We start from the raw sequence: 23,404 nt of genomic DNA on the forward strand, positions 1-23,404 counted from the left end.
ATATTGTGGGCCAGGAGTTCCCATGTCCCCCAAAACATGTTTGTTTCTTCGTATTACATTACTCAGCTCATCCATTGAAATACTACTCTGTACAAGACAAGAAAGTTAAGAAAAAAAATGTATAAGATAAAGCAAATCTTTCTGCCTTGAAGAAAACCTTGATAGTCTGTTAACTACAATCCATCACGCATCAGCACATTTATATATATATTTATTTATTTGTACTACATATGGATAGTCTGTTTATATATGCTTCTACTCTTTATAGTAGATCTTGGTCCTCTGTTAAAAAGCAGACACCTCTGAATGGCTGTTTTCTTCTCTTTTCCTAGGTTAAAGAGCACAAATTTTGAGCTAACCCTACTGAAAGTTGCTTTGTATTTCATTTGATTCAGTCTTCATTCTTAAACTTTTGTGTAAAAATATAGTGTCAATATTTAAAGACCTGTAGGTCTTCAAGACCTTGACACTGACACAGAAAAAAGATTTTAAGAATTATGGTCATTAATGTGACATACCCTAAATCATATCTTACTATAGTATAGAAGTCAAGGTAAGACTTTAGAGGTCATAAATGGACTTTCATTTTTTTTTTCTTGGTTGATTTTTTTCATAAGTCAGGATTAACTGGTGTATACGTAACAGAGTATAGATGCTTTCACTGCCAAAAATTGTCTAACTAGAAGTTTGCATCTGGCAGTCTAAACAACAGACCTGCCTGTACTCATACCAACCTTGTTATTTTGTGGTACRCAAGAGGGTATGTTGTTTGTGCAAATGAATTGCATGCCAGAAAGCATGAAATACGTTTTTAGCTGAAACTTGAATGGTAAAATAAGCAGTAAGCAAAATAAAGACATGGGCAGTCATTTATTTTTTTAACTCTACAAGCATTTATCTGAGCTAGGATACTTTCTTTTTATAGTGGTGGGATATTTCCAGGAGTGATGGTGCAAATGTTGTGAATGATTGATTCAATGAGTATAAAATGAAGGGAAAGAAGGGGGGAAAAAAGAAAGTCAAGGAAACCTGTATAACTGGCACTTTCCACTCTTTAAACAAAGACATACAGGGAGAGGTTTGAGCTTTGTAGCCCAGCAGCCCCCTGTGTTTGTGCTGACCTCCAGGCCAGGGTAGAGACCTGGCAACTTTCTCCCAGGTGACCTGTCCTGCACAACCATCCTGTGGCTCAGTGTTACTGTGTTATGAGTTGGCTCCACTCTGCTTTAAGACTTGTTTCCAGCTGTATCTGTCATGTTTATTAGGATAATCAGGATTTGCTTTTATTAGTATTTCAATACTGAGAAGACAGGAAATGATTTTCCTATAAAAGTTTTCACTAAAACCCTCACAATTGCTTATTCACTCAATAGGAAGGAGATGGCAAACAACATCTGACCTTTTCTTTTCCAAATGGCTGTAACAACCAAGCACTAACTAGCTGTTCATCAAAACATCGCTATAATGAGGAACCATGTTCATATTACTGATGTGGAGAGAGACAGAAGTAGATGGTGCTTCCTTGTGCCACATACAGGACAGTCATGAGCAGGCCCAAAACCTCAGATTTTTTTTTCCCTCTGTCTGCACGTACCAAATGATTTTGTTTTTTATTCATCTCTTAAAAAGAAGCTTAATCCAACCTTTCCTGAAAAGCTGCAGCCTTAGATTCCCTTCATCTCCTTAGAAATTGAAGAAAGTTTCATACTCTTTCTGAAAACGTTTGACAATTAGCCAAAGTAGTGAAAGAAGATAGAAATTTATCTATTAAACAAGAACAATGCTAGGTAGTGTAAATAATTTCTACTCCCTGGAGAAACAGCCTGACAGAAGCTAGTAACTCTCCCTTTCAGGGCATTAACAAGCTGGTATCCAGCACACAGATAAGTTTAAAGCAGTTTGTGAACCACTTATACAACAAGGGTTTTCCACCATTATTCTCATTTTGCAGCTAGGAAGTGGAGGCACAGAGCCCTGTTCATGATCACTCAACACACTGGAGCAGTGGCAAGGAGAGAAACCGCATACTTTGTACCCAACCCACTGTCTAGCTGTGAGATCCCCTTACACTAATGGAAATAGTTTGCCACCTTGCATGATCTATTGCAACACAAGCTTTAGGCAGGCAGGCTTTGCTGCCCTGCCCAACAAATAGCATTGCTTTTCCCTCACAGGGCATTACATAAATATTGCCTTCTAAGATTTCTTCTTGCTAAGCCTACTAATCTCTGCTGTTATGCTCCATCTGTGCATTAATAATAATCTATGAAAATGAGATAGGAATCAATATTATAAAAACCTTTATACTCTGATAAACCTCAGGCCCATTTTAATGATTTATTCTATATATGCAACAGGAAGATACAGTCATGGATTAAAAAGCAGTATCTAACGGTTCCGCAGGATGGGAGAGGGAGCAGGAGTGTATGTCTGGGTCTGAGACTCTAGGAGCATCCAAATCTGGGCCTCTTCAAGGCCTGCCTGGACACAACCCTGTCTAACATGCTCTAGGTGACYCTGCTGAGCAGGGAGGTTGGACTAGATGATCTCCAGAGGTCCCTTCCAACCTTACTGATTATATGATTATTATATGATTATATATGATTTTCCCAGTTCTTTGAGCTGCAATTTAGTCGCATAAAATGTAATGCGATGCGGTGACATCTGCATGGGGCAGGAGGCTGAAGTAATGGTAAGAGCAGGAAACTGGTCACTTGGGAAAGAATGGGCCAGGTAAATATTGCTAGCGCAGGAGTGCGCACGCTTGCACACACATTTTCCCACAAACAGCAGTGCCCTCTCATGGTTATGGAGATGCACCTACTGATTCTTTGTGGTAGTTACGTGGTCTTGCTTTTGGCATCTTGTTTCTCATTTATTTGGAGGTTATTATCTCCATTTTATCAGTGGATAATTGGATTGGTATCAGAAAGGCGAGGATATAGCAGCAAACTAAAATGTTTTAAGCATCACAGGCATCCCCATTTAGGAAAAACTGCAGTCAAAAGCATTATTGTTGTACCAACGTATAATTATACAGTCTAATATCTTATCCTCCACATTGCCTGAGTGATCCTCAGAAAAACAGGTTGGGCCTTGTGCTTTAAATCAAGTATGTTTTAATACTGATGAAATCATCAGCCACATTAGTTTAAACTRCTGCCTATAAGCCTACACTGCTGGACTGTCTTCTGTTGCATGCAAAGATGTCAACTTCATRCCTAGTACAGCAGGACTCAGCCTTCACGGCTGCCTCTGTGGTGGTTGTGCAAGCAATAGCTCAGTCTGCCTGTTGGTCCTGATTGGGATTAACTGGTGTATTACAACCTTCATCCTGTATTCAAAAATAGCCTACTCAGGTCAACACAGTAATGCTTTAGTATATTGTACAACCAACATCTCTTAACATGAAAGCAGTGAAGTTCTCTGCTTCCAGGAGTGAAGAATATATAATAAAAATTCCACTTATGTTGAGCAATTAAACAATTGCCAAAATACTGAAGACTAACCATCACCCCTTAATCCTAATTTCTATAGAATATTTATTGGTTTAAATGCCTGCTTCAGTCACAACCCCATTGCCTTAATTCTGCAGCCCTATCTACATTTCTATTTGTAAAACAAAACTTACGATGATATTGGTAATAAATCAATCTTCTCTGAAAACCATTTTTAACATACCTTTCTCATAGTACAGCTAAATCTGACTTACGTGCAGTAACTGTTGAAACGCTATTAGACTGTAGACCATGTTCTACTAGATTCCCTCTGCCCCAGGAAACCTACTCTGAATTTTGATTACATATTATTTTGTCAATGCAATTATGTCTCAGTAACTGCACCAAAACCCTTTGGTCAAACATTCAGTAACAGTGCAGCTCCACAATGATCAGTGCTGTATGTGTATTGTTAGGACAAAACTTTTTGCAGTAATCCATAAATTGTTTAAAAATCCTGTCAAACTACTACAAGTATTTCACTTGGGGAAAAAAAACAGTACTGGACTGCAAAGTAGTGGGTGCTGCTTTTTCAAGAACGTTATTAATAGGGACAATTTTAGTCTTCTGTGATGGGGAATGACAGGCTGTATGGTTTCTTAAGAACAGAAAATAATTTCTATACTTGCAAGAATTCAATTACTCTACATTAAAGCCACCATGGGGTTACTGTACATTTATACATTAGAAAGTCAGTAAATTATTTTTCTATAAATTAGTCTCTCAAAGCTGACTTTTTTTTTCTTTCTATTCTGAATGCCAAGCTCCTGACTGCTTTTCCACCACAGAGACTTCATATCTGGATAGCCGACATCTGTAAAAACATTTCTAATGAAAACACTACTAATACAACCCCCTGGAGAAACAAATGAAATGAGATCTAAGTATACAGCCGCCTTCTACAGTTCTGTCTTTAACAATAGCGGGGCTAGTGCTTCCTATCCAAGACTTGACACAGGTCATGATCATTTAGGCACAGTAGTAGCAAAATAAGTAATTGTGTAAATATGTAATAAATGGCATAAATACTTCAGTAGCACTTAGAAGATATGATAGAGGACTTCCATCTTTATTTGTGCAATAAGGTTTATCTTAGTGCATGGAAGGCAAAAGCGTTTAAACTGCGATGAAGGAGAACTGTGGCTTGAATACTTGAAAGCTCAGTGCCAGACATAACATTGCTTCTTTTCTGCAACAGCAATTTCCGAAAGTCCATTAGTGTTGAAAGTGTTGGATAACTGCTAAAATATTATAGCGATAGAGTCACTATAGCTTCACCCCAAAAAACAATATACTGGAAAGATCAATCATGTAACTATATATTTTAATAATCCAGCTTCAAAGCAAAACACTGTTCTTTTCTATTAAAAATAATTTAGTGTCAAATTTCTTTTTTTTTTTCCATAGTGAATTCTACTGCTTGAGCTTGAATAGCTAAGAACTTATTTAGGGACAATTTTTCTAATGAACTTTCTAGTAACTAGTAGAGGGGAAAGGGTCTTTTTTTTGGGGKTTTTTTTGTTGTTGTTGCCTCAGCTCTCAATCTTAGTTAAAGCTTCATTTGAAGGTCTACAAACAGATTACATGTGCACTTGCTGCTTTACCTTTAAGCCCATACTAGATAATTTCAGGTAACCTCTTGGCAGTTAAGCTCTGTAATATCAGCAAGTCCCTGCCAGTGTAACAATAACTAGCACAATGAGAAGGGACCCCTCTAGCACAGGATTATCGCACTCAAGAACAGTGTTTCTAGGTATCTTCATATCTGGAGGGAACTACTGATTTTGTGGACAAGTATAGGATGCAACTTCTTAAGTCTCTTTATTCAGAACCAACTACAAGTTCCAGGCCAGAGGACTAGGGAAGATAAAGGCTTGAACTGATTTGTCAATAGAACAAAAACGTCAGTATAACTACTACTTTTTACGGGCATTTGGGTTTACACTGCAAGCATACTAGTAAAATTACTTGCTTTGAAGTAAATTACATCAGCTTCCCTAATGAAACCTGGCTGCATCAAAATTAACAGTTGAGGTCTGCAATGATATCAGCAAGGCCTGGATACCCCCCTGCCCTCCGGCCTCCACTGGCCTTTATTTAAATGCATATAGAAGCAGGAATGAGAACTGTAGATGCATTAATTTCCAGTAGGATTTTTATGCTGGATAAATTAAGCTGGTTATCTCATGAATTTGTTTCAAATGACACAACTTTGAAACTTTGTATTTTCTGCAATATTAAACAAAGTCTTTGTTCCAATATTGTTGGAAAAAAYGCACAAAATTCCAAGAATACTTAAAAAAAAATGTGAATTTTATTTAATAACACACCTGAAAAGTCAAAGAATACCAATTTGAAAGATCACCAATTATTCATTATAATAATTCTTATATTCAACTCAACCATTTTGAGATCTTTAAGTCTAATGCACCCCCTCGTGTTTGAACAAGAAACTACACTGCTAGCAAATCAAGCATTTGAAGAAAAATGGCTTGAGCAAGTTTTCCCTTTGAAATACAAACAGCCTCCTTATTAACTTTATTATAATTGCATATGATCATGCATCAGTGATAAGATATACAGCCATAATATAAAAAAAAATGTAAAATTGTCATGTATTTATAAACATGTATTATTCCCTTTGCTAGCAGTGGGACCTCTTTTTTTGAAAAAATACAAGTACAACGTAAGTGTACAAAGTATCACAAAAGCATTTCTTGTGAAATCTAAGATTGACAAGTAATAATTTTCCATGGAAAAAGATGTTGGTATTTATATGACTTGTTTAAAGCTTTTTCTTGGGGGTCTAAATGAATAGTTTATTACAGAGGAGGTAGGTTAATGGTTAGAGGAAGAGAAACAATGCACTTAAGAGGCACACCCAGGTGCAATATAAAATCTATATTCTGTAACTCATAACATCCAAAAAAGGAAGGCAATGCTTAAACAGCTTTGTCATGGAAGTACACTGTATTTTTTTTTTTAATGCTTAGAAAAAGGACTTTTTGTGTGGGTAACTTTGCTCAATTTAAAACAAAACAAATCCTAGACACCCCCCCCCCTAATATACAAGATTCAAATGGAAAAACATTTGTTGCAACAGGACAGACATAAACCCCCATTGGTAAGACAGTCCTGTAAGTTTATGTACATAGCAAGACCCACACATGTTATATTAAAATTACTGAAACTGAGTGAAGGCTGGTATCCAAAACTGTCCTTACTCAACTGTGATTATGCACAAACTAACATTTCTGGTGGATTTCTCTTCTGGTACTTAACAACTTGATACTTTGTTTATATTTCAACAACTGAAAAGCATACAATTCAAGTGGTATGGAGAAAACACTCTTTGAAATTCAGGTTAGTCACTGTGGATGGGTTAGACCGTGATTAAGGAAAACATCTTTATTTAGAAAAGCTCTTGTTATTTTTATTATGTATGTGTTCAGATTTAAATGAGGTATGTAACTGCACTTAATCAGCACTTCAAGTATCTTTCCTCATTAGGAAGGATATCACTGGATCATTAGATACAAGCACGCACAGGTGTTTGAATTACAGCTTTACCCCCTCACATGTTCATCCTTACAGGCAGGCCTATGTGCAAAACTGCTAGGAAAAAGGGATGTTGTATTCTTTCTGAAGATCAGATTTAGTTACTCAGTATTTCATGGAGTTTGTCTGATAGATTTTACTTTGAGGTATTCCCCCCCCCAAAAAAAAAAATCTTGTCACTGGCTATTATTAAGTTTTCCAAAACCTATGCTCTTAAAAGAATACTAGCTACTGAACTTAGTTATCTTGACTATAGTTGCAGAAGCAAAAATGAAATACCTTGCAATTTGACAAGAAATGATATTTGTTCAAGTACAGCACTTCAGTTAAGCTAAGGTCAATTTTTCCTAGTTTTGTTGAAGAGCTCTTCTTAAAAAATTGTAATAAATTATGACAATATTGAAAAAAACACTTTAGGGCTATAAAAATATTATAAATAAATCCAGCCAGGGTGATGCAAAAAAGGGAGAAAACATTTCAAAGAGTACACAAAATAAATATATATTTACACATATAAATACRAGTATAAAAACACTAAAAAAAGCAGCCACCCTCACCCCATAAAACTTAACTGTGCTTAACCTCGTATGTTGCATATATTTACATTGACTTCAAAAAGGCCAACGACAGCGTGCAAAATCAAGCATGTCCTTACATCTTTGCAGAGTAAGAACTACAGGTTTACAGAATTACTCCGTTCCACCTTAGGCTCTGACTTTTTATAGTTTCCTATATGCTCTTATTAGTGCTGTTCCTTTTTTCAATAGCCTCTCTGATTTGACGATCAAGTTCACTCACAATATGGTCTTCATGATTATATACTCCTGTTCTCAACAGGGTATCCCTCTCTTCTATCAGACGAGATAGATAATCGTCCATGTTCTCATTTAATTTTCTGGAATGAAGATTGTCCACTCTACCAGCAGAATTCTCTCTGGCATCTTGCAATTGCTTTCTTTCTTCTTCTTGTTGCTTTAGCCTGATGTTGATAAAATGGAAGATATCAGAGGATATGCCACATTAGAAACTTTTATTTTCGTAGGAACTCCTGAAGTTACCTATCTCCTGAGAAGTTATTTTTATTAAAAAAAAATCTCTATACTAAAGAAAAATAAATCAGTAAAAGAAACATTCATATAATACCTCAAATATAAGAATACCTAAAATGTAAGAAATACCTCTTTCTTTCCTTAATGCAGCAGTTCTACTTAGAATTAAAGGCTTAAAACCAACAAACAAAAAAGCATGGTGCAGTACAACTATGAGTACAGCATAGAAACCAGGGTATGGTGGCCTTCAGCATAGATTTTCTATAATACAGGACTGTTACATTTTATAGATGGGCCATCTTTACCTAAGGGACACTAAAGTGTATTCCTTTACCAGACTGACAGCCAATTATAATTTTGATTTAACTGAATCTTCTGATATTTTGAGGCAGGGCAGGGGAAGGGAAATCTTAGAGATGCTTTAATACCTGTTAAGTTCATTTCTGATGTCCTCCAGCTCTTGTCGGTCTGTTTTCCCCAGCTCTTTCTCTTCCGCTGCCAAATAGCGCAGCCTCATGTGCTCCAGCTCTTGTTGCTGCTTTTTAAGGCGAGCCATTGCATTTTCTTGTTCACGCTACGGTAGGAAGGGGTGAAAAGGTAACTCAACTGACTACATGCTTTTATATAAAAATGCTAATTCTATTGACCCACGCAAAACTTCAGGGGATGAACTCCTGACAATTAAGAAGTCTCCAGTAGTATTAGAAATACAGGAGTTAAAACAGGATGTCTAAGTTGCTGATATCTGTAATACCAATGATTATTGCAATTGTAGCAAACAGCTGTCCAAGCCGAATCAGCTGGAGCTGGAGCTTTGTCACAGACATCTTCCCATTAACTGAGAAGCAAGAATGTGTTTGAAGCTCTTCTACAAACTCTGACTTAGGCCAATAAATAACTAACTTATACTTGTGAAACTGCTCAAGATGCTGAGATTTATCTGGTTGCCATTGCTACACAGTCTTTTAAATTTTAACACTTCTTTTGAGAAATAAGAAACATAAAATGCTAAATAGCTGCACAAAATTTGCATTATTGGCCCTGCATTGCCTAGTGTCAAAGTACTGCTCTCCAATTAATCATACGTTATGCTTCAAGAACTATTCTGAAGCTACAATCAAAGTAAGGCTTGAAAAATCTAAAACTATTGTTAGGTTTCCTTTCATGGTTTTCCTACTCTAAATGAAATCTTAGATGAAATCCACAGAATAACTTATCTAACTCACTCACACATTCTAAGTTTAGTTTATTTTGAATGTGATTTTTGCAACTCTAGAAAGACATTACAACAGAACTACAGTTCAACTCCACTACCACTCGGTGACATTAAAATGTCTCAACTTCAAGAGAAGCCCTTTCTCTTATTTTCTTCCCAGTCATTTTCAATATGCCCTTGTGCCCTGACTCAATACAGTTAGTCTTACACTCAGAGCTAGGAGTCCTGAAGAAAAATGTCACTTGTTCCTGTAGCCTTAAAAAATAAGGCAGCAAGCTACACGAACATCCTGAATTCAGATATAATGTGAAGCGTGTGTTTGGCTTTAATTTGAACAAAATCAATTATTTCACACTAACACAATGTTCATAAGATCAATTTTATATCTGTTCCATATCTGAGTATGTTCATTATACTGCCAACCCAATAACATCTAGAAAAGCCTACTCAAGGCTTTTAGCCAGGTAGTTGTCTGAGTCCCAATTCCCAGACTACATTTAGAGGCCATCTTAAGCACTGCCTGTTGATGATCAGTAAGTAGAAAAAAAATCTGAATTTCACAAAGAATTGTTATAAACAAAAATTCTAGTAGTTAATGTGAATATAAGTAACCTCAAAATACTTTTTTGTACTAAATCCAATACACCAGTCTGGCAAATTAAATGTTAAATGCAGTGAGACAGGCCAAGACGACTGAAGAACAATTTGCTAAAGGGATACATTCTAATAACAAAACCAGAAGCAGGAATCTTGCCAAAGAGTCTCTACAGCTGATAGATGATCAAAGTGTAAAAAAAGCACTTGAGGAAGATAAGGCAACAGTCCCTTCCTCCCTCATCCATCGCAAGAGAACATTCCCATGTGAGGGACACTTTTTATGTGGGACAGGTTTGCAGAACAGTCTCAGATTAAAGTAGAATAGATTTTTTAAAAAGGAATTAACGAATACATATAACAAATAGTAACAAGTTGCTACAGCCAGATGGTATTTATCCAGAAGATTTCAAGAGTTCCAGGGAAATTCAAACACAAAGTTAAAACTAACTAGAGGTGTAATCCATCACTAAAATTGGTGTTGACACCACAGGAATGAAAAACTGTTTTCCCATTTTTTAAAGAGATTTTAAGATGATCCAGGAACTGCCAGTACTTGCTTCCACAGTGGACAAACTAGCTGAAACCATAGTTAAAATTAATTGGCTGTAGGGATCCACCAGGAAGAATGAACTTGGCTGTTGTAAAAAAGTCTTAAAATAAAAAAAGCCCTCAAACCACAAACACCAAAAGCTTCATAAAGTTGTCTGTCAGATTAGCAAGTGATTAAAAGATCAGAGAAAGGATGGGTATTGATCATTTTCACAATAGCAAGGAGAGCTCTGCACTCTTTGATAAGTTCATACATGAGGCAGTGATTATGGAAGAAGCAAAATTTGCTGCTGATCCAAACTTACTCAGTGTTGTTAMAGTGGGATATTATGAGGAGCAAAATATGAATGAGCTTGAAAAGGAAACAAAATCACGAATACATCCATTGATGGTCGTTAAACATGACAGTCTTAACGCAAATCTGGCTCATGATGTACTTAAGTAACTGATTGCTGGCATCTGGAGAGTATTCCAAGATGTCCAAGCCTCGTTCCTAGGTGTTATGCATCTCCTGTTGGCCACTGTCAGAGACAGGAATCTGGGCTAGATGGACATTTCACATCAGATTGCCAATTCTTTTCTTTTTGCGAAGAGAGGCAATGGCTGAAAGTCAAAACTAGGTAAATTCCAACTGCAAAGATGATGCCATTTATTAAAACAATGAAAATTAGTTACTGAAACAATATACCAAACATGTTGGCAGCTTCTTCAATCATGGAACATTTAGAATTACACTAAACATTTGTATTAGGAAAAATGCTATAGATCAGGCATAAGTGTTCAAGCAGTATTTAACACAGGAGAATCAGCCAACTTGTATTACCTACTTACAAAGACAGAGAAGCTCACAATAGTGTTCTCTGGTTTCTAAATACCTGAATAAGCAATAACATCCACACAGTAAAGCCAAATTGCATGCATAGAATTTTTGTCCTTTTGCTCGGAAGCAAAACAATGATCTGTGTAGAGTGCAAGCTCCAATCTCCTTAATTGTAGGATGTAGATGCTAAATGTAGGGTAATAAAATAAAATGATAAAGTCTCAAATAACTTGGTGTAACAACAGTAGCTCCATTGTTAAATATAGACCAAACTTAAAAATTTCTAATTTCTGTAAATAAAGGTAAGGAATCTAGTTCTTCAGACTGGTGACCACATGCTTTCCCTGATTAGACTGCAAATTTTTTGAAGAAATTTGCTATAAGTCTCCTTGATGTGAAAACACTAGTGGTTGCATATTCAAATTCTACTTTTGGAATTAACTCGTCTAATTCAACCTGCTTTTCCTGTTGACCTTATCTAGCAACAATAAGAGTCTTGTCAGTCCCTCAGAAGTTACTTAATTCAATTTCCAAGCTAAAGGAAGAATACCTCACTAATGTGGAGGAGGAGATATGACATCCTTCTCTTAGTTGAGGCCGTAATTTGGATTTTTTATAGAAGACGGGAGGTCTAAATGTCTTTTTCCTCTTCTATCCTGGCTAGCTATATTAATTTGTACATATGATTAGCTCTAGTTCAATGAACTGTTCTGGATTATGAGAACAGAATGAATTTCTTTAAGAAATGTCCCTTAGCTCTGTAGTCCAGTTAATTCATGCTCTAAGTGTGCTCTGTTTAAAACTGTCATAGGAAGCTAGGGCATTAACAGGAGTTTATCAAGTTTGTTTATCTCAGTAATTCTAGGAGACATGTTTTTCTGAAAGTAGGTTCTGGGGAAAACATGATCTGAAAACTAACTACCGGAAAACTGATACGGAGTAGCACTCACAAGGAGTGGAGCAAGACTTTAACACGGCAGGAAAGAAAATAAGACATTTTACCTACTATTTAAACAGAATATAATGAGGCACAGAATAAACTGAAACCACTACGCAGCTGCAACTCTATTGAATAGAAATAYTCTAATTCAGTTCTTAAGTTTGAAGAATCTATTATCCAATTGAATAAGAAGGTAAAATTTTGAAAGAGTGTTCTTATAGTTGCATCTTCAAGGAAGAGACAGAATGGTACCTTGGCCATAAGCAGCACCCAGGCATAGAAATCTTGTGATAATTTGCTACCTTACTATTTGAAGCAGGAAAGTTCAGTGATCCAGAGGCTTCTGCTGTTTGGCAGCATGCCCACAGTGTCAGATTGACAGCAAAAAGGGTATTTAAAACAAACTCTGAAAGAAAACAGTGCACGTYTGAAGTATATATACTGAACATTAATGGAACATCTTAAGCTCAGTCAAATCAGGAAGAGGATAGAAAACTCCTACTTTTTTTTTTTCCCCCATCTGAAAGGATATCAGTTGGTTCTTTTATGCCTTCATTGAACAAACTAGTTTCAGAACCACAAGTTCCTTGATGAAGAAACACATCTAGTGAAATTCAATGTCAGGAAGGAAAGGACAAAAGAGGGAACAATGCTAAAGCCAATAACAGATGAAGGAAAAGCAAGACTGACCTTCTGCAACTTTTGTTCACTGCCTGTTCATCTTGAGGTTTCTCTCCTGGAAGAAAGTCTAGAGATCTCCAGTGTTGAGCACCCTCAGCAGTGCTCACAATATCCCCACACTTACAGAGAAATAAGGTGGATGCAGACTACCAAGTGCTCCTTTTCTTCACGAAGGACGAAAACTACTATCAGGATATTTTGTTTTTAAAGGTAACACCGGATAGGACTTCCTTTCAGATTATACTTCTAATATAATCACGTTTATGTGGTCTAAGTGCATAAGCAAAGTTTAATATCATTATGATATACACATGACATATTTGGCATTATTTGGGAAAGGAGCAGATTAATTCTAGTCCTGTGACAATGAAAAGGAAGAATTTCTGTAGCATCTTAAAAGAATAATATGATATTTAATAATGAAATATTGAATAAATTAACATTTTTTTTTCTGAGGTAAGCTTCCCTTAACATCAGGTTTGATACCAGTCTAATTCAGAGACATGAAAGCAAGCAGGAAGGGATCATTTATGATGGTTCCAGTGTGTAATTTAAGTTATAAACTTAGTATTATGTGACTTTAAAATGCATTTCCCAACATTAGTCTTTGACTTCTTTAAAAGTCTGTCATAACAGTTTATAGGGTGAATAATAACAAACTTGCTCTATGTATAACATTCATAGCAGAGCAGTAGAAATGCATTTCCCAATAATCCACCAATATAAGAAGATGGCAAAGAATTTACATTTGTTTGATAAGAAGTGAGGTGCACCAATTTAAAAATTATATACAATTTTGTTTTGACTTGTTCAGAGACCGTAAAAAGACTGTCTTTTTTTAGGGCAGGAGAGAGGGAAGGATTTCTCACTCATCATGGTGATGAAACCAGTGCCACTTTAGAGAGAGTCTTTAAAAAAAATCATTGGGCAACCAGTGGTTTTTTTTTTGGTTTTGTTCTTTTTTTTTTTTTTTTTTTTTTTTTTTTTTTTTTTTTTTTTTTTTTAAAAAAAAAAAAAAAGAACCACAAAAACAGAGGAGGTACTGAACTCCATTGCATAAAAGTACTTAAAATTATCAGAATTTACTGAGAGATCTTGCAAAAATGAAAGAGAACAATATCAACAAAACACTTGTGTAGACTTATAGTATTAATAAAAGTCCAGCACTTTTAGTCTCACTAACAAAATCTTCATTTCATTCTTTATAGACTTTGCTTAAAAACGCACATATAACTGCATACAAAGTGTTTTCACATGTATCTCAGTTTGCACATGAGTTCATACATACACACACATTTAAAATTCTTATAGTGAAGGCTTTCTGTATGATGTAGACATACAGTATTTCCAGAGAGAATATGCGTGTGTGTTCTAGAATTTTACATTTTAAAATTCCAGAATCAGAAGCTGCTAGACTAAAGACAGCTATTTTGATAGGAGATTAACAAAGCTTTTTTTTCCCTTATTAATTTGATACCCTTGCCATCCTTTTCTTACACTCTAATCAAACAAATCAAAGCCAAATCACTCCAAACAATACCTTTTTAAAAAAACAGAGGCACATACTAGTTATCATATCATTGACTTTGATATTTTACTATTTTCTCTCATTAGTTTGCATCTCAGTAATATAAGTGTTTGAGAACATGAGTATCATTTTAGAAGTTTGCATGGTGGAACCTTCAATCATGTTTTGAAGCCTAAGGTACTATAGAAATACTGGGATTAAATAGAAATTAACCCCTAATGAGAAAGGGGGGGGAGGGAACAATTATAATCGGATGGTAAAAGAATCCTTCTATGCCACCAGGTGCTCTAGCTAAGAGGCTCTTCAATCAAGGAAGCACAATCTTTATTTTGCCATAGCTGCCTATAAATCCAAAAGGGAGATGTAAACATACATACACTAGACTAAACAATGGCTAAATAGCAGCCACTATTCACTCTCCCACTCACACATACCATGCAAGTCTGTGGGAAAAACTTACGATTGAAGCTAAGGAACTCAAGTAAAGTTTTCTGAAAATAACCCAGAGCTGACAAGTCAGTAGGGGGGCCTGGATGGTTTCAAGACACAGTTTTTAACCAAGACTTGGACCTCCAACTGTTTTTTTTTTCCCCTTTCTTTTCTTTTTTAAACAAAGATTTACATCCCATCTTTGGCTAAATTACTTCTAAATTAATCAAATTAATTACTGTGTAGATAAACAGGAGGCTGGACCAAGATAGAATGAATGTCATCCAGCCAGTAAGGTCCATGTGGTATTAAACAAAAGCATCAGTGCTGCTTTGAACATATTTGTAGGGTACAAATACAGTAAAAGACTTAAAACAAACAAAACCAACCACTTTCCCCTGGAACACTGAATAACATGTGCGTGTTATTTTCAGATTACTTTCATTTTCTAGATTGTGTAACAGATATTAGCTACCGAAAGTTACATTTCTCTTAGCTTTGGTGCTTGTTTTAAAAAGCTATTTCTTATAATCAAACAGCTACTACGTTTTGTATCTCAAACCTCTACAAGCATGCGTGCAATCTTGTGTAGGTAGTTTAATTGCTCTCTGTAACAATGCTCACATACATAAAGCTATATAGGTCTCATCTGTGTAGCATCTACAGGTCTCCTAGCCAGCAAATCTTAAACGACAAAGTTCTTCATACCTTTAAAAATAATAAAAACTATCTGGGTGCACATAAATATGTGGATAACTTGTTGAAATTTTTGTCTTCCTAAAGCTGCACAGGTGTTTGATAAATAAATGATTAATACAATGGGCAGAGAAAAAGAGGAGAAGAAAGAAATGAGCTGGGTTACATTATTGTAAAGCCTACAGTTTTTCAATCAGCTTCATAAACTGTGCTAACTTCTGTACTTCAGTAACAGGGGTGTGAGCATGATATGCAAATGTTCTAGCGTTCTTCTGGGCTTTTTCTGGTAACGGCTGGCGCTGCGTTTAACGTTCAAAATACCAGACATGGAGAAGTTTAGAGCTCTTTCTGTTAACAGTCCCATAGTTTTCTAAGTTATATAGTGCATATCTCATTCTACAAAATATAAAAGCACCACAGATGTATGCTAACAACTCATTCTAAAGTAAAAGGAAATTTTTTAATTAAGGAAACATTGACTTTTATGGTTGCAAGTCAGAAGAGCATTTTACTAAATGCTTAGCCTGTAGATTATGCTTCTTTAATTCACAAATTGACTGTACTAGGTCACCTTTGAGTAATGGAAATCTCTGTTTAAACATTTTTTTGGCAATGGGCACAAAGCATTAGATCTCATTTCCAAGACTTACCAGCTGGGTTTTGTCATTAACATTTATTAACAATCTAAGATATGGCTTTCAGCGTCTAATCCTCACTACACAAATGTTTTGTATAGTTCTCTAGAGGGCTTTGGTGTGACAAATTACTGGCACAGATTACAACCCTGTGGCTATTCACCAGAGGCAATGCAAAATTAACATGGTACTAATCCAATTTAAACAAGGAATTGGTCAAACTATGTGCAATTGCACAAATCATCTGAACTAAAGCAGATCTAGAATTCCTGGAGAAAGTTTCCAAATTTCTATTTAAAACACAGTAAATGGCCGCCTGATCACCTCTGCTTTAACTTTTACTTGGCTCTTTAAAGTCATTTAAATCCTTTATTGATAGAATATGATGAAGCACAGGAGTATAAAAATACAAGAGCCCACCTTTACATTAAAGAACAATCCCTTTAAAAGATGTAGGTAGCATGATTTACTGTACATGCCAACTCACTTTCATGCTTCAGGCCATAAGTCTCAGCAAGAGTCAGCTGAAATCATCTGCCTTTGTTACTAAATTCAGACTGCCAGATCTATTGTGATGAAATTTATAATAAAAATCCGATGGTGATACATACTTAGTGTTGATCTGGCAAGCAACAGGCTTTTCCTTTATTCTACACAGATTTTTTTAAAAATATGGCATTAAGAAAAAACTAGTTTGGCCTTTTCATGGCTGCTTAAATAAATCTTATCCTTCTGATTAAGGGAATATGTTTCTCTTTCTAACAACTTTGTTAAGCATAGGTATTTCAGAAATTGGAAAGGACAACTCATGACTCCCTTAATTAATAGTAAAAAAAAACAAAAAAAAATAAAAAAAACAATTTGAAGACAGCAAATAAAATTGAGTTTAATTTCACAGTTAATAGTCACTGTATAGTGTTTACTTTCTTTAAAAGAAAAGAAAAGTTAAAAAGTAATGATCAATCAGAAAACAGAGGTGTAGCTTCCTACTTTYTGCAAAGATAAAATTCTAAAACTAAGAATGAAGTAGGACCTGTAATTCTTTAAAAAGTTTTTCATCAAGCAGAAAGTGTGAAGTCAGGTAAGTGTTTACTTAACTTGAATTCTGAAGCTTTAGGCCTGTGTCAAGGTTTGTTCAGCAACAGAGTTTAATGATTTACTCATTTGTTCATCATGGCCAATGAAAATGCTGCCAGTTTAAGTATATTATTTAACTAGTGTTTACTATAATTCCTGAAGGGTAGATGATGACAGGAAACAAAGGCATATGCATTCAGTGTGGATGAAGCTGTTACTACTACAAGTGTGAAGAATGTATTTTAAAGCCTCATATATGAGCTCTATTAAAACACAGCAGTTAGAGCATACTGTTTTATTATTGAAAATTAGATTTTCAAAAGTAGGAAGTAATCTGCAATTTTGATTATTGCAAGTTTATCTATTTTTAAAGAATTCAGCATGTTTTAAAGTATTTTTAAAAGCTTTTTGTTTTTAATATTCTTTATTTATTTTACAAATAAAATACAAAACAATTAAGACTGCAGCTGACTAGGATGTAGGGGGCATATGGCAGTTATCAGCATAGGTCAGAACTTTTAATTTTATCTCCCAAAAGAAAAACCTCATCTCAAGCAATAGCTTAAAATTTCATTTCTGAAGTGAGCTATTTAGGAAAGTCTGATCAATTATTTGATGGGAAAAAAAAAAACAGAAAAACTACACTATTAGGATGAAAATCTCTAATAACATACAGTAATCATAAGCGGCTTCCAACGCTGCACTAAGTTGGCTGTCTCATGACAAAAGAAAAAGAYCAGCATACCTGCTTTAACCTCGCTAGTTCTTTCAAAGCCCTTGCCCATTGCTGTTTGTAGTGGAGTTTTGACTTGGTAGCTGACTCCAACTTTCTTTCAAGTTCAACCTAAAAGCAATTAAAATCATATCAGCTGAAGCAATAACAGCAGTAACAATCACTGAAGGATGTATATATACAAAGGGTCTGGTTTAAGAAAAGTGTTTATGTAGTGTAATATACAACATCATCTAAAGCTGTTATATAATGTAACATAAATATTATGGCACATGAACATTTTCTTGTTTAAAATATAGCCTTATTTTTACTGGATAGCAGTCTATACAAAAAGGAAAAGATTAGATTTTAGCACTAAATCTGCTGATGTAACCTTTTAAATTTAAGAATCTCAAATTAGTAAAACTTCCTGACCCTCCCTTCCATTGTTTTCATATAGCAAGCCTATAAACTCTAATTTAACAGGAACACTAATAGACAAGTCTTGCTTTTAAAGGTATATGGATATTATTTTCCCCTGGAACTAATGCAAGATATCTATTTCAGAGAAAAGAATGTGGCACTTACCTGTTCAACTCATTTTTAAGATCTATGTATATATTGCATAACTCTGTTCTTACTGTCTAAATAGTAAATCTTTAAAAAAATTGTTAGGCACTTTTGGACAGAAATAATTCATTGTGCTTTTTGCAAAAGAAAAATTCTGTTTTAATTGGATGCCTTTTAATATTAAGTACACAGAGCATGATAACCTGAAAAATGAAACATTCCTATCAACAAGTCTGAAAGAGTGACTTTTTTTTAATCAGACAAAATCTATTTACTGTTACATTTGAAACAGATGTTATCAAAAGAAAAAAACACATCTAACAAAAATAAATAGTCTAACAATATAACTAAAGTAAGAGTTTTAAAAAGTCTGCAGAGACAAAAACATTTGAATCATCTGCTTGTACTATTGTTAGAAATGACTCAAGCATATAGTAACATGCAGACTGGCTGTATAACTGAGTGCATTTYTTGCCAAAAGATCTGGCCTAATTTTTAAAAAAATATTCTGCGAACAGTTTAACTCAAAACTCTCAATAATTGTGGGCACAAAAATTGTGGGCGCTTATGTGGTCTAAATTAAGTAGAATATCCTCTACTGAATGTGTCTATGGTTTCCAAAAATACAACTTAAGATGGGGATTCTGTTCCATTGATATGTAACACAATCTCTTTTTAGAAATACTTAAACAAAACCAGACCACACCCCCAAACATATAATGGTATATCGGTCTAAATTAACCCTCACAAGAAAAAAAGAAATTCTTATTTTTTACTTAATTTTATGAACCGATTGCTTGATAGTCCCCAGTATAAATAATGGAGGTAGTCATTTAAATAAGTAGGTTAGGTTTTTTTCTCCCTCATCTGTTTCAAAGTCCTGCAATTTCCTCTATGCATATAAGGCAACTGTTGACCTTAGGTGTCTCTRAGTGCTTACAAACTGAAGGAATTGTTGGGAAAAGTAAAACAAAATGGACAAACTAACCAGGTTAATCATGAAAGACTATTCTTACACCTCCTTTACCAATGAATGGAACACTGTGCCAGTTTTTAAAGACTAGAAAAATTCAAGGTACCTTTTCTAAAGTGAGAAGATTTATTTCTGATTGTAGACGGATTTCTGGTTTGCAACTTTGTTGTTCTTTGTACTGCTGGAACTCCTTCTCCAAAGTTTTATACTTATTTTCTGCTTCATAAAGCTGCATTAAAAATATCCAGATATCTAAATAAGTTAACAGAAAAATCCCATACACAGACAAAGAACTCTGTTACAGAACTTGCTAGTCCTTGAACCAAACATTTTATTGTCAATTACCTGACATAAAACAGACACTGAAAACCACACATTCATAATTAATGATTTCTTGATGATGCACACAGCAATGCTTTAATAAGAAGAATTTTGAAGGGGGCCCTTGCTTTATTACTGGAAAGAAAAACAAGTCTTTCTTCCCATAATGAGATTAAAGTTTATAAACACTGCTGTTTGCATTTCTAAAAGGAGACTTGCAAAAGAAACACAGAAAACAAAACTATTCAGATTTACATACATAGCAGCTTTTAAGAAAGCCYACTGTTATCTACTACATTAAATTTTTATTACTGACTCAGTTCCACCAACATAACTTGTTTAGGAATGTCTGGAAGAGGAAACAACTAATACTTTGTACAGCCAAATGATGATTTAAAAAAAAATGCTGAAGCAGAAAGGCTTCAGTGACTAATGACTTAAAGCTATGTACCTYTGCCCTCACAGTATACTTCTGCATTTGAAGATACCAAAAAAGACAGAGCTTGGCTTCTCATCTTAAAAATAAGAAACTTGAAAGATGGTTTCTTGCCAATACATTACATTATTTTGCTCTAAAGAAACTATGCAAGTCAAATGTTTAAATAGCTAACATTTTCAATATACCAGGTTAATAAACTAAGAAAACATCCAATAAAAAAGTTCTAAGAGATAGAGTACCTTATGTTCTTCCTCTATTAAATATTATTCAATTACAAAGCCCTTATTATACTTGATGGAATAGATGCCATTATAAAACCAATATGATTTCAACTGTTCTTAATTTCTAGCAGTATAGTATTAGGGACAACACAAAAATATTATTAGGCAGCAAGCTTAAAATGAGCAAAAGGAAGCTTTTTTTAAAATATACAACACATTGTAGAACTCACTTTCACAGGATGTTGCAATGCTAAGAATATAAATTGTTTTTAAAAGGGATCAGACATGAGGAATACTTTCACTGATGGCTAGTAAATACAAAGTGCAGCCTCTGGCTTATGGTATACGTGATGGTTTTGGTGAATATCTCAAAATGCAGTTTTCTACTTGTCCGATTTCCTATTTTCTTCCCCTCAAAATTCAGCCATTGCTACAACACAATGCTGGACTAACTGAATCATTTGTCTGATACAGTATGTTTGTTTTTAACAGGGCATTTATGATGGTAGTGGGAGGCAAAAGAATGAATTTAGGAGATGAGTCCAAGGCAGGTGGTGGCATTTGGTTGTTTGAGTCTGAAGAACTTTCCTATCTTGTCTGGACTGATACAGAATTATTAGCTGCCAACACATCTGTGATGCAGAACTGACCCACTTGTCACTTTGAAGTGGCTTGTGTTTTGCTGTTTGAAACTGCTTATATAAATTTAATGATTGTTCAGTGAAAAAACTAAGATTAGCATCTTCTAGATTGGCAGCATTTTCTTTCTATTCTGCGGATGTATTAGAAAACTTCACTGTATTGTGGTTAACATATGTTGACATGAAAAGAAATAGCTTAATATTAGTGTTTAATATTAAACTAAGAAAAATACAGCTCTTCCCAATACAAAAATATTCCCTTAGCAGACACAGTTCTTCAACTAGTCAAAGCTACTATGGGATTACCAACAGCTCTCCTATTAGAAATGAAAAACACTACAGCAAATACCTCACTTACATAACCTAAGTACTTTGAAAAGTTTTAAAGTATTATTAAAATTTTATGTACTTACAACATTTACGCACTTAATTTGTTGTTAACTGCTCAGGAAAGCTATACTAAGTTTTAGAAGTTAAGCTATGTTTTAACATTCAAAAAAAACAGCTGTCTTTTCATTAATTCAAAGGGTATTTCAGAAGACCAAAGCAAATATGATCTATGTTCTTCTGTTTACTCCAAGTACTACTATGAACAGAAGATCATAATATCAAGATAAATTTTTTTTCCCAGTAAAAAGATGATAGATTTTTTTTTACAATGGAATTTACATAATGAATTACCCAGTCAAGCTACTTAGATATTTCACTAATAAATTGCTAAATTTACTGAATTACCAAAATGTATAATGCAGTTCAATGCACAGCTTCTACATGTAATATATACTTGTAGCTGCAGTTTAATTTTTAGCGTTAAAAACAAAAACAAAACCAGAACAAAACAAAACAACCAGCCATGGAATTGCAAAATGGCCCTGCTGCTTTGTAACACYGACAGAGATGGATCCCAGCATGAGACTCACTGAATAACTGGAGATCAAAATATTCACTACAACATTGCACAAATGAGCTTGCCTCAAATCAATGCTCAATTTCACATGCTTACTAAAAAATAAATAAATGATTATTTAGGAAGAGAGGGAAAAGAAGAGAAAAAAATTCAAATGCACTTACCTGCTGCTGTAGGCGAAGCTTGTCKTCTTCTAGCTGTTTGATTTTTGACCGTTCCAGCTCAACCTGATGTGCACATTCTTCTTTGGCTCGCCGTACAGAATCCTGTAACTCCTGCATATTTCGCTCATGCTCTGCTAGTAACTCTTTCTTTACTCTTTGAAGCTTAAAAATGACACATAATTAAGTTATATTATTCCATCAGTAAGGGAGCTTTCTTTTATATATTTATGATAGAAAAACTTATCGGATTTAGAAATTAAACAACAGAAATTCATTTGATACCTATATATCTTATGTATCCTCCTATGCTGCCTTCTAATCTAACTAATAACCTGCCAGTTACTATATTTGGGCCACAAATATACTTGTTTAACTATTATAAAAAATGAAGCCACCTGTATCCCTCACCTAAATTTCTAAATGAGATTCCTAACTGAGAGAACTTATATAGATACATATAAAAAATTACAGTTATTTGGTTAAAAAACTACACTTTCCCCTTCTATGTAGAAACAACAGTGAAGTCACAGCTACAGCCAAGACAACATCTTCAGCTCAGTAAGATACCATTCTTCAAAATGAGCGTACTGACAGCATTTCTCGTTGAGCTAAACAAGAAAAAAAAAAAAAAAAGAGTCCTTGACACATTTTAACTTTCTAGAAGGATGTTAGTGGCCTAGATAATTGCTAGTTGAAAAAAAAATCTCCTTAAACTGCCCATTTCTTAAACTATGTAATTGCTGAATGAATTCTAAATCATTTTGTCTAGACACTTCTGGAATCYTGAATGAATACTCATTATCTCTAAGCGTTCAAGAAAATCTAACTAGATCTAGAGAAATTTTTGAGACAAACATGTTTGAGATTCAAAATAAATATTTTTACCCAGAAATGCATTCAGCCAAATGTGATCACCAGATATTTTGCATAGAAGTTAAAGGTAAAGTCAGGAGTGATTTACAGTGCAAACTGTATCTTCAATGGTAGAAAGACAGCCCTAGTGCAGAACAGGACACAGGCAGAGCAAGCCAATCCTGTGTTGGGAGCATTCTTAATTTGATTTACAAGCTCAGAAAGAATTAATATGATAAAAAAGACTATTACCAAGCTGCAGGAGTAAAAATGTAATTTACTGAAATGACAATCACTGTAGCAGCCCACCTATAAAATTATGAGAGTGTTCC

General features: G+C 34.8%; 1 protein-coding gene across 4 annotated transcripts in view; it reads right to left on the reverse strand.

Annotated features, from left to right (window-relative positions):
• Nucleotides 1-5,799: 5,799 nt before the first annotated feature.
• The window catches only part of CEP120 (centrosomal protein 120), a 37,884-nt gene continuing 20,279 nt past the window's right edge, over nucleotides 5,800-23,404 (reverse strand). For 2 of the 4 annotated variants that reach the window (XM_085305424.1, XM_085305422.1), the window contains 5 exons: nucleotides 22,221-22,382; nucleotides 19,634-19,756; nucleotides 18,018-18,116; nucleotides 8,533-8,678; nucleotides 5,800-8,034 (listed from right to left, as the gene is read on the reverse strand). In XM_085305424.1, coding sequence (XP_085161550.1) covers nucleotides 7,785-8,034; nucleotides 8,533-8,678; nucleotides 18,018-18,116; nucleotides 19,634-19,756; nucleotides 22,221-22,382 — 780 coding nt within the window. In that variant the 3' untranslated portion in view covers nucleotides 5,800-7,784. Of the gene's footprint in view, nucleotides 8,035-8,532; nucleotides 8,679-10,771; nucleotides 11,098-12,496; nucleotides 12,633-18,017; nucleotides 18,117-19,633; nucleotides 19,757-22,220; nucleotides 22,383-23,404 lie in introns of those variants that run through there. The other 2 variants (XR_014895901.1, XM_085305423.1) reach the window with 2 other exon arrangements.

Source organism: Rhea americana, unplaced genomic scaffold, assembly GCF_003343005.1.
Source record: "Rhea americana isolate MKP2758 unplaced genomic scaffold, rheAme1 scaffold_22, whole genome shotgun sequence".
NCBI classification, from domain to species: Eukaryota; Metazoa; Chordata; class Aves; order Rheiformes; family Rheidae; genus Rhea; species Rhea americana.